The sequence below is a fragment of the Tinamus guttatus genome, unplaced genomic scaffold, assembly GCF_059628265.1.
Source record: "Tinamus guttatus ecotype Peru unplaced genomic scaffold, ASM5962826v1 Tinamus_guttatus_pri_ptg000203l, whole genome shotgun sequence".
In the NCBI taxonomy this organism is placed as follows: Eukaryota; Metazoa; Chordata; class Aves; order Tinamiformes; family Tinamidae; genus Tinamus; species Tinamus guttatus.
Genome location: NW_028288737.1, coordinates 2,168,777 through 2,181,191, shown reverse-complemented (window position 1 = coordinate 2,181,191; position 12,415 = coordinate 2,168,777). Strand labels below are relative to the sequence as shown.

At 39.6% G+C, this 12,415-nt stretch overlaps 1 protein-coding gene across 1 annotated transcript in view; it reads left to right on the top strand.

Moving 5' to 3' along the window:
- PTPRM (protein tyrosine phosphatase receptor type M) overlaps positions 1-12,415 on the top strand; it is a 423,056-nt gene that overhangs the window by 212,896 nt on the left and 197,745 nt on the right. The window contains exon 8 of the mRNA XM_088524079.1: positions 9,779-10,087. Within this exon, the coding sequence (XP_088380205.1) occupies positions 9,779-10,087 (309 nt within the window). The remainder of the gene's footprint in view (positions 1-9,778; positions 10,088-12,415) is intronic.

Below are 12,415 nucleotides of genomic sequence, written 5' to 3'. Positions count from 1 at the left end.
AACACAGGGTGCTGGCATGTGAAGAGGGCAGTGTGCCATACTGGGATTTGGCAGGTGTATTCCAGACTCTTCCCTTCAGGGAAAACTGATTGGATTGTTTTCTCTGGAAAACTGATTGGATTGTTTTCTCCCCACCGGAACTTGTACAGGTTCATACTGAGCACCCACTTTTTGCCCGCTGAGCAGAGCTGCGTACGTTGTGTTAAAGCCCTTTCCCCTTTCCGTGCCTTGGTTGTGGTGCATGGTCAAACTGCGTCGTGTGAATATTCCCAGTGCTGCAGAAATGCCTTCCATAACCGTGAAGCAGCCGCCTGTGCCGTCCCTTGTGTCTGAAAGTTGCTTTATTGCCATTTTTTTACCTGTGCATGAGACTATGCACCTATCACATGAGACCATAATGATGTCTTCTTGCTGAACAAGTGTTGGACACCCTTTGTGATAGGAAGGGACCACAAAGATACTGTAAAACACCATGAACAACTTCAGAGAAAGGATGAGATGCCTGTGGTGATACATTCAACTGGAAGGGGCGGTATAGGCAACGTAGATCATTTGACTCTGATTCGCCTCCAGGATAGCTCTGATGCAAGTATCTACCAACGTTTGGTAATCATAGAGATGGACACTTTATTTGCCGTCTTGCCATAGTAATTCTTAATTTGTGCTGAGAGATATTTATCACTGCATTTTATTCCTTGTTGATTGACACATTCTCTGAAGTTCCTGGGGTGACGTTGGGATAAATTGTCACTGCCATACGTGTGAAATGAAAAGTATATGTCTGCACTCCTTTATATTTCATTTCTGAGGTGTATGCTTTCTTCACGCAAAAGAAAGAAAACCTTAAGAACACATGCTTGTCTGTCTTTCGAACTCTCTAGAATTAGCTTGTCATGAAATGTAAAACTAATATGTAGTTGTAAAAACCATCGCCAGCAGTTTTCTCACTGCAGGCTGATGTCTAAGTAGATTTAGAAATGAAAGGGGTTATTATAAAGTGATTACTGAATAGCTAGGTATGTCATTTTAAACAAGCAGCTAAAATCTGTTGCAGATTCAGGATGTAATCTTGTTTGTATCATTCGTAGTTAAAATCTGATTTTGATTGTGGAGGAGTAATCATGTAATGTAGATAATTTGACAAAAATATATCAAATGATGTTTTTCATTCCTTATTTAAATATATTAGAATTTAAATGACTCACCATCTAAAGTATACCTATATAATGACAATAACATAAAGAAATATTAGAATCATTTTGCTTTGGCTGAGTTTTAAATTTTTCTATAGAGTGAAAAGTTCACATCAGCTCTCTCAAGAAAGAAAACCCTGTATAGAAACTATCACATAAAAAATACTACTGATATGTATATTTTGCAACTGTGAATTTCAGCCTGGAAGACATATGCCTTGCGGATTATGTATAGCTCTGACTTAGGGAAGAGATGAAAAAGTTAAGGAAACTGCAGGATTCTGTCACTCATTTATGTGCTTATGCTAAGATATTCCTAAAAGCCTAATTCCAGTGCCTCATCTGGTTTCAAACACCACCTCTACTCAATTATTTTCAAGTGGTGAGCTGATTGCTCTTGTATGCTGGTTAGTGGGTCTTCTAGTCAATCATGACTGACTAAATGTCTTGGTTCTCTCGCAAGAATGGTCCATCCTGGAAAAAGCAGATCTCACTATTGAATTTGAGAAAAGGTGAGAGGATTGAGGTCAGCTCGTTTTAAGCACTGCGTCTGCTCATTTTACTACTGTGAGCTGTGTATATGTGCAGTACATGTGAGTATGGATTTTATCATTTTCTGAGCTCCCAGGTTTGGGGACCAACCAGTTCTGGCCACAAATCAAAGGCAAATCTGTTGGCTATTACATATTAATGGCTTAGAAATAAGAAATGAGAATTGGGGTTCCACCAGTTTTGCTGATGCTCTGTAAGCTTTGGCAGATAATTCAGTCATTTTGAACTTTGGTTCCTTTGTATGTAAACCAGGAGAAATACTGTTATACCTCATACAGATGCAGAGTTTAATTATCCAGTACTTGTGAAGTATATGATAAAATGAAACCAGTGGAAGCCTTTGAGAAGGCTTGTGCCAGTATCAGTCCCTACAATGTTCTTGGCAACAGGATAGCGTGAGAGATGCTGTCTCGCGGTTCTGTTTTCTGCGGCAGAGCTCTGCCATTTCTGTCAGGAAAGCTCTATATGAAATCACACGGTTCCCGGATGACAGGAAGTGGTTTGGTCGAGAACCAAAAAATTATTTGTGAGGGGGTTGATCCGAAACCTGTTGTTTTCATAGTTATTTCTTGGGCTCTTGATGTTTTCTACATTGTGACACTGCTTATGCTGATCACGTTAGTAGAGGTGTTGGGGAAAATTTATGCAGCAGGCTTGCTCCTGCCTCTCAGTTTTTGTGAAGTCTGGAATAACTTGGAGGGGTGCAGAAGGCATCCCCACAGGCTACTGCTCAGGGCTCGTGTCATCCAGCTACCTTCAGGCTACGCACATCCATCTGTTCGTCTGTCTTGGCTGGCATTTTGACTGCCGAAGACATATACCATAGAATATAATTAAAACGAACCCTTTTTTTTCCAGAAGTCTCTCAAAGCAAAACAGACATATTTCAGTTTTCAGCTCCAGGTTACATATACGTGGTTATTCCCTTCTTCTCCAGAGAGCAGGTAACTATCATTCCCATTTTGCTGCCTCCTAGTTCTTTCTTGCGTTGCCTCGGAAGAATGTACATGCTCACACTTTTAAAGTGTCAGGAGTACTTCCACGAGACTGGTGGAAGTGCTGCTTTGTGTTGGAGGCATGGCTTTTTGCAGAAGGACAGGCACATTCATTTGGAAATGCTATATAGCACCTCTCAATTGAAAGATGGTAAGAGTTTAAAATACTCCGACTTGAAATCTTTCCAGAAGATACTGAGGATCTTCTGCAGTTATTTACTTTTACATGAATTATTAATTATTATTTATTAATTATTATTGCTGTTAATTTCCGTGGCTGAAAGCAAGCAGAGGTATGCCAGGTAAAACTGGTTTCTCTCTCTGTTTTTTTTTTTTTTTTTTTCAAATTTATAGCTTCTGTGTTTTTGGATAAGTAAAATGACTGACTTGTAATGCACTCCTCTCTACTCCAGGGGTTGTTTTCTGGATTGTCAACAGCTTTGTGCACACTAATAGCTTAGTCTTTGATTTGATTTTAAAAGGTTTTGGCTCAGCAGGACAATGACATCAGCAAAATCAACACCCTAGTATGATTTTGCTTATTTTTTTAGTCATTTGTCCCTATCTTTCTATGATTACCTCAGTGTTTCCTTTCTCTTATGACCAAAATAATGGCCAATGTGAACAACAGTGAGGGGAACGTACCCATTTTCTCTCCCTATTCATTGCTGCAAATCAACAAGATTGACTGTTTCTTTAGATTCATAAGGCAGCTGTGTAAAACCATTGTATTTCAAACAACCTGCATGAAAACCTGGTAGTCTGTTACGTTACCACGCAAAAATTTGCCTACTTTTTCTTTTCTCACTGAACTCTGATTTTGGGTAAACTGAAAGGTGAAAAACCCTGATCTGTTACCAGCTGGTGATGGTGAATCATGTGTTTTTTTGAGCAAAGAAAAGCTCTTTTTGAGCTTCAGTCTGTTGTTGAACTCGCACAAAGAATAATTACAGTATAAAAATCAGTCCCATCACAGTTAATATGATCTTGCACAAAACTGTTAGACCAGATGTGCAAACAGCAGATTCTTTTTAGACATGTATAGATTGTATAGAGTCAAATAAGAGGAGTTGAACAGGTAAAATACTTTACCTTTTTTTTTTTTTTTTTTTTGATGATGATGATTTTCACTCTACACGTCAAGATCCCGAGGTTTGGTTTTTAAAAACAAGGCAAAACAGATTTGCTGGCTCAGAAGGCATATAGTCTGTTCCCATGTAAGTGAAATAATATTTCACTCACGATTGGTGCCACTGAGGCACAAGGTAACAGCTCAGGTGATGAAGAGCCACAGAATATCAGCTTATCTGGAGACCTGCAGAGTAAAACCTCTGTAGGTGGAGTTTTACCAAGTAAGGAGAAATATGGTTGAAATATGATGTACATAAATATAGGTAAAGTGAAAAATATGATCTCTGTTGTTAGAAACTGTTAAATGTTTAATAGCTTAGCTCCTCTGCAGGGAGGAGTGAACTTTGCGTGTCTCCTCCTCGGCTGCCCTGTTTTGACTTTTCGCTGGAAGGTATTTCCCATCCGGGAGGTGGGAAATCAGGTGCAGCCCAGATGCAGCATGCAGATCCAAGCCTGAAGCCTCTTTGGGATGTGGCTGTAGTACGTGAGTTCCTTGGAGATATTCCTGAAATGATATGTAATGCCCTCTGATACTGAAACCAGAATATTCAGGCTAATAAATACTCCATTTCACTCAATCACATTGCGTGATTGATACAAGGCTGCTTAGAAAAAAACACGACAAAACCAGGACATCTGCATTGTTGTTACTTATCATTAATTAAATTTCGTGTTTTATGTATAAAATAATATGGTTTTAGATAAGATATCTTAAATTTTAGATGATTCTGTTCTCATCTTAAATTGTTATATTTTCTTATTCCGACACCATCCTTTCCTTTCTGTGGAAGGATAAGAGAGTCCAGTTTAGAATTTCAATCATATGAGTTACTACAGGGCTAATCCATATGCATATTTTACCTAAAGAAAAAGGAAGTTCTTGATTCCTGTGGCTCAAATGTCTTGTAAGTGTTAGCTGACACCTACCAGATCGGCTGCTACTGAAATGTCATCGAGTGGCAGAAAATTACTGTGCCCTTCCTTTCTCAGGCTCTTATTTCTGTAGGTCTGTGCAGTCAGTGGCAAAGAGAAAAGACAAAACTTCCAGTGTGAGCTTTCATTCTCAGCCCAAGTTTTGATGACAAGATGGTAAAATTGCACCTAAAAATTGCTCTGTGATTGTGAAATGGGTTTTCTGAAGTGTGGTGATGTGGTAAGAGGTAGAGCACAAAGGTGCAGGGGAACGAGCTGCAGATTGAAGCTGCGGCTGGAGTTGCTCCTACCTGTCAGGCCCTGCTCCATGTTCGCGGCAAAACAGGGCTGAACAGAGAGGAGCGAGATCCCAGATGAAGCGGGATGCGAGCGGCTGTCGCGGGGCTCGGCGGACCCGCGGGTCGGAGCGGGGACCTGCGGCTTTGCTGCCAGGTACCCGGCTGAGGGAGCGCAGCGGGAAAAGGGCTGCAGGCCCCGCCGGGACCCAGTGAGAGTTCCCGGTGAGCTGCTCCTCTTCTCTCTGAGGATGGGTAGGCCGCGTTTCTTCCTGCTTACCTCATGATTCCTGCTGGTGGTGCAAAACAAAGGAGCTAAGGTACTGAGGGCGGCCAGAGAAGTACGGAGCAAGCAAAAGGCTTTGTACCCTGTCTGCAGGCGGGGTTTTACCAAGTGGGGTGGAGAGAGAGCATCCTCAAGCAGTTGTCATCATATGAGCTGTATGTTTTGCATGTAAATTAATAGATTTGCAACATTAATCTCCATTTACCAGTATTGTATTTGCCTTCTACTCTAAAAAATGTTATTTCTCTTGTCATTAGCACTGTTAAATGACGTTTTTCTGTATAGTCACTGCTTGTTTTGCCTGATGCAAGGTAATGTCGATAGACTCTTGCTAGGAGAGCAACTTTCAAGTAGTGCCTGAACAGTTAACACAGGACTCATGAGCACGAGAGCAGCACCCCTGTAGCATGTTTCTTTCGCTTGTATTTAGGAGTGTACCCATGAGAAAGTGTGAGTGTAAGGAAACTCTGCACAAAATAAAATCGACTAAATGAAGTCTTCATGCTATGATAGTTTATTCATCTTCTCCTTTAAATAATAGTTTTTGAATTCATTAGCCATAATTCTTCCAGTGTTCTTTAACAGTTTTAATTCCCTAACTATCCTGTGTCCTTCATGATGCAAAATACATACATTCTAGCATACTGGAAGTGACGCTCCATGCACTAACAACCATCTCACAGTAATCTCACAGTAAGCAGGTTCTTTGGGGTATACAAAGATACCCTGGGAGAAGCGCAGGGCTAGGCTGATCAAATTGAAACTCCTTTAATCTCTTTTGTTAGAAATGTATCTTTTGTTACAATTACTGTTATTTTGTATGACTGTCTTGAGACACATCTTTTTAATCCAAAAAATTCCATTAACAACTTTTTCTGGTTAAAAGTGAGTGTGTTTATCTTCATCGTTTTCAAGCTTACTGTATGGGTTACCTTACTGTAACCAGAAAATGCCATGAATTTGAAGCAAACACATCTGTTATGACTGAGAACTCCATTATATGAACAGATTAGAAGTTCTGAAACCTGTAGCAAAGGAGAATGACAGGAATAGTGTGAAAGGAGGCAGACTGACAGGAATTTAAATTTAAAAAGATTGCCACCTCCAGATACCGGTATCTTCAATTCTGTACTGAAGTCATGTCTGGTAAATAAGAGAAGTGTGATACTGGAAAGAAAAATAAAATAAAGCAAATAGAATAGTGGTAATTAAGGGATTAGTTCTGTTTGATGAAAGAAATAATCAAATGTACTCTATTCCACCAACAAGGCTCATTTTTGAGATTGAGAAAACTAATGACAAATTCTTTGGAGCACAGGCCAATATCTTAAATCTTCAAAAGTTCTTTGGAGGATAAACCCCTTTGGGATATTCAACCCGACTTTGTCAGTGTCATCGTGCATAGAGCAGCAGTTATCCTACCTGGTACATATAAGATCCTACTTTATTTAGAAAAATAAAGTATCATATGTCTTTCCTTGTCTTCTCTCAGTACTGTTTTTATCCTTACTCTCCCCTTCTCCTTTCCACTTAGTGTTGAGACTGGTCCCCACTGCACTTATCCCACAAAGAGATTATTATGGCTTCTTAGTTGCATTATCTGTGAGTGAATGGTAGTAAAAACAGATGTGACCTGTCTAGTTATGTGATATTCTAGATCAGAGATTCGGGTCAGGAGTCAAAGCAACCAGGGTGTTTGTACTGTCTGATTAGCCGTATCCAGGAAATGTTACCAAAAGTTGTGTTGTCCTCGCCTTTTAAAGTCCAGTCTCTTTTTCTTTTTCCCTTGTCTTTATTGTTACAAGTGTGAAACTGTCATTCTCACAGCAATTATTTCAAGATTTAACTTGTGCTTTTAACTAAGAAAGATATAGGGCATTTTTTTTTTTTTTTTTTTTGCTAGCCACTTGATTTCTGTTTTAAAATGTTTTATGTTAGTTTTATGTCTCTAAATAGAAGATTTTTAAGCTCTGCCTACTCTGAAACCTCTGTTAATTTCACGGTAAAGGTTTTTGCTCATGTTCAGATGAAACTTCTTGTGTTTCGATTTTTGCCTGTTGCCTCTTGTCCTGGGCACCACTGATAGGACATCAGACAAGAGGCACAAACTGGAACACAGGAAGGTCCGCCTGAACATGAGGAAAAGCTTCTCGACTGTGAGGGTGACCGAGCGCTGGAACAGGCTGCCCAGAGAGGGCATGGAGCCTCCTTCCCTGGAGATACTCAAAATCCGCCTGGACACGATCCATGGAAACGTGCTCCAGGTGACCCTGCTCAAGCATCCAGAGATCCCTTCCAACCTCAGTGACCGTGTGGCCATGACCTCTGTGACCATGTGAAACTCAGCAGCCTCGTCCTTTTCTTGCCCTCATGAACTTGGTGTAGTTACTTAATGTTGTACGCTCTCAGGATCCCATTAATTCCCTTCATTTTCTAGTCCCATTTAGCCAATCCAGATAAAAGTGCAGTTCCAAAATATTGATCAAAAGATCTTTGATCATTATTTTTATAGTCTCATCTTCAAGTAAGGAAAAAAAAAAGAAAACAAAATAAAAAGCTTGGAATAGGAAACCAGAAAAGGAAAACACCTTTTTCTCATGAGATTTCTGTCTGAATTATGCAGACATAAATGCGTGAAGAAGATGCAAAACTCTCAGGACCTGCCAGTCTTTGAGATTTGCTTTTCATTAGCCCGAATTGCTGTAGCAGTAGGAAATACCCCAATCATCACGTTCTTAGCTGGGGTATGTGAGCATGGAAGTAGGTAAGCAGCTCTGTACTGATTTATCCGTGTGAGCTGAGGCCTTGGCAGTATCGCGTGAGGAGATTTTTCACCAGTCGGTCTAGTCACTAGAAGAAAGACTAGGAATAGATCTGTTATTGAATTTGCTTTACTCTGACGTCTGGTCACCAGTTGGCAAATATTCTCCATTGCTGATCAATGCTGTGTCAGGTGGTGGCAATTAATTTAAAAAAGAAGAAGAAGAAGAGAAGACAGAGGATTCAAAGGGGGAAAAAACACACCCTGCTTTGTAGATGTTAGAGAAAACAAGCAATTTCTTAACACCTTTTCTTCAAGGAGTTAGGATGAATAACAACTTTGAACAAATATTTTCAGCATGCAGGGATTTTATTAAAAAAAATCAAAAGATGAAATCCTGTGTAAATTGTTTAGAACATTGCAAGAGAAGACACGTTGATTAATAAACATAAAAGAGGGAAGATGCATATTAATTTGTTTACGTATAAGAGGCTTCTAGCTCATTAAAAGTCCTCTAAGCATTTAACTAGTGAAGCAGTGGATAAAATCAGACATTGTCTTTAATCTTGTCAAAGGCTCCTATATTAAAAAAAAAAAGGGTTATTACAAATGTGTATAATAGCTCCACTAATGACAGTGCTTGGAAAATGTGGGGCACACGGCAGCTCAGGGATGTGCCGCGTTGTGCTGGGGACCTGGGTTCACCTTTCCCAGCTCGCTCGCTGAGGCCGGGAGGGATGGAGGGCGTTCAGCTCCCCCCGGCAGCAATCTTGGGCCAGTTGAGTTGAGCAAGATGTCGTGTTTATAGATCGTTCTGTGTGCCGGGGGAGGGTTTGTTACATGTGCACGAGGGCTCGGTGTGAGCTGGGAGGTCTCAGGAAAGCTCTGCTGCAGCAGAGACACCGACTGGGGTGGGTTTTTCTGTGTTTTGTTGGATTCACTGCCAACCCGCTAGGACAGAGTGGGGGGCTAGGCTGTTTCAGGTGTCATAAGCAGCAAGGTGCTAACAGCAAGTGTTTGTGGGGGAAAAATAAAAACAACACAACTATGGACTGCTTTAAAGAAATTGGATTATTAACTTAATTTCCTGGCAAAACAACCATTGATTAATTGTGTTCACTTACTAAGCTGAAAGTAAATCAGAAGCAGCTGAAGAAGAATGTATTTTTTTTTCTCTGAATAAACAGACCTGGGACCCATATATGAACCCATATATGTGAAACTACTCATCCAAAATTACTTTATATTTTTAGTAATGTCTTTTGCTTGAATAAGATTTTTATTTTCCTAAAACTGTTAATTTATAAACATAATTGGACATAGCTTTTCTTTGCAAATAGTTGTTAGTGAGCTTTAATTAAAGTATGTTGTTTATACAGTTTGATCATAGTGACAAAACTTTCTGGTTTCTTTTTTTTAAATCAAAGATACTTCTTCTCTCTTTTTCTTGATTTCTTTTTCTTTTCTGATTTTTCGTTAGGCTGTACTTTTACTGTCATTTGCACCTTGGGAGATAAAGGAATAAACTTCTGGTTTTTACTTATACGTTGCATTTACAGAATCATGTAAAATCTTACTGCTAACGTTACTACTTCTGTTTTAATTTTGATAAGCATAAACGTGATCCCAGAACTATGGTGGTACTTTTACAGATCCAATGCGTGGACCACGGAAACTAGAGGTCGTGGAGATCAAGTCTAGGCAAATCACCATTTGCTGGGAGCCGTTTGGCTATAACGTGACGCGCTGCCACCGGTACAACCTCACAGTGCATTACCGGTACCAGGCTGGAGGACAAGAGCAAGTGAGGGAAGAAGTGAGCTGGGACACAGAGAGTTCCCATCCCCAGCACACCATTACCAACTTGTCGCCCTACACGAACGTCAGCGTGAAACTCGTGCTCATGAACCCTGAAGGGCGGAAGGAAAGCCAAGAACTCGTAGTGCAGACGGATGAAGATGGTGAGTTTTTGTATTTGCCTTTTTAAGAAAACACGTGCAAACCAGTTCATATACAGGCTGAGATCTTGAAACCAACTACGCAAATTGTATACAATTGTATACAATTATAATGCATTATTATTATGTATTTTTTAATATTTCATTAATTGTACATGCATAATACCTGTGGCCAACAAGACAGCCTCTTTCTCTATAAGTTTCTGTTGTGCTTTCATTAAAATTTTTAGCAGATTTCCCATCATCTTCAACAATTTCAAGTCAGTAAAGTCAGGTTTTCTAAGCATTATGATCTTTCACATAAGCTGTGCCATCAAACATCATCCAATCATTTCTTCATTAAGCCCATAAATTCTGTTTGAGTCATATTTTGCCCCTAAAAGGTCCAGTATCAGTTTGAAGACAATTGAAGTAATTGCCCACAGTGCCCTCACACATGTTTTTGTTTTGGTGGATAATCTCAACGTTAAATATGTCTTCTTCATTTGTAGTTCCAGTTGCTTTACCTTTGGCTTCCCAACCACCACTTAGCTGCTCTCTGGACAATATCTTTCATTCAAATATATAGAAGTTCCCTTCCTTTTAGTCAATTTTGAGTAAAATGAGGTTTTAAGATCTCATTTGCTCATTTTGAGCTCTGTCATAATTTGTCCGTGTCTTTGCACTAAGCGTGAGCATCAGAATTGGCTACTGTGTCCCAGTAATGCTTGTAATAATGCTGCCTGGAAAGGTAACACCATTATCCTAAATCTTAGGTAGTATTATCCTAATTATACTTGAGAGACTTTGCTGAAGCACTGTTAGCTCTGTTAGCTCCCACATCAAAGTGCGACTTTCTTTGTCAATTGGTCATGTGCCAAGAATCTTTTCCACCTTATCAGAATGGCCTGCTCCAAGAAATAGTCCCTTGGTGCCCTCTACAAGTAGGTCTTCACTTTTTTTGTCCTTGCTTTTAGCCGTTATAAAATGCTTAATGTTCAAATAAATGACCTGCATTGCTTTATAAAAGAGATCTATCTCCTCCAAGTTTGTAACTTCTGCAGTCTTCGTATTTTCTTACGGGTCAATGATAGAATTTCTGCAAACACACTGGGAAGATTTCTGAAAAAATATCAGTAGTAATGAGTTACATTTTTAATAAATACTAGAAGTCTGACATTAGATCCATTTAATCACATAATATAATCTACAGTGGTTTTATCTGGTGCTGTTTTGTAATCAAAATATAGAAGGGAATAAATTAAGCAATTTATGAAAGTAGCTACCAGTGAAACAGATTTGTCAAAACAAAGCTAGCATAGAAATTGTTTAATTAGAATGAGTTTTTCTTTTGTCCTCTAATTTTGATTCTGTCTATTGTAAGCCTATTAGGATTTTGTCCAAGATGACAAAACTAAGGATATCATTGCTTTCTGGGTCATTTATATTTACCTTAAAATTTTATATAATGCTTGCTTTTCCCTAGCCTTCTAGAACTTTTATGTTATTCAAAGTTCTTCTAAAACCCAGCATCGGTGGCTGAAAAAAAATGCCTTGGATGATATTTTAATATTCTTTGCATAATATGAATCGGTTTTGAAATACCAGATGTGAAAGTCCTACAGTTCTGCTTAGAATAACAGAATCCCATCGGTTGCAGGGGGCCTCCGGAGGTCTCCAGGTCCAGCTCTTTGCTCAGAGCAGATCAAGTTCGAGCAGGTTGCTCAGGACCTTCTCCAGTTGAGGTCTGAGGGTCTCTGAAGATGGATAACCTGCAGCCCCAGTGTTTGGCCTCCCTTATGGCAGAGCTGCTCCTTGTTTATGGCTTTCTGGGGTTTTTAGAGGGTCATCACAATGTTTTTTCATTATTTATTCATAATTTATTTACACTATAATAAGTTTTTCTTGACACATAAATCATTAACCCTGTGATTCCAAATGTGTTTAGCCAAATCTCTCCTCCTTGAGAGCCCAGATTCAAGGTTGCCCTACAGTGCAATCTTACTGATTCATATGAGACTGGTAAGCAAATTCAGAAACCATCATCACTTTGTGGTCCTGGAGTTTCAGGCTGGCAGCAGAGTTCCAGTAAGAGACTCTGCAAAACAGAGAGGATTATCCCTTCTTAAACTGCATAAGCTCCTGGGCCAACAGCACGGAGAAGTGAGAGTGGACCTAGCAAGGGAAGGAGGCAGCAGATGTCCTGCTAAGCAGGTTCTTTAACCATTCAGGTAAATCTCGATAAGGGATGTGAAAAGTTAAATTTCAGCGCTTTTACCAAGTATTTTTCATCTTTTTTTTCCTCTAGCATCTGGAAAATCTTAAGTGTATCTTCTTATCAGAACTTGTATA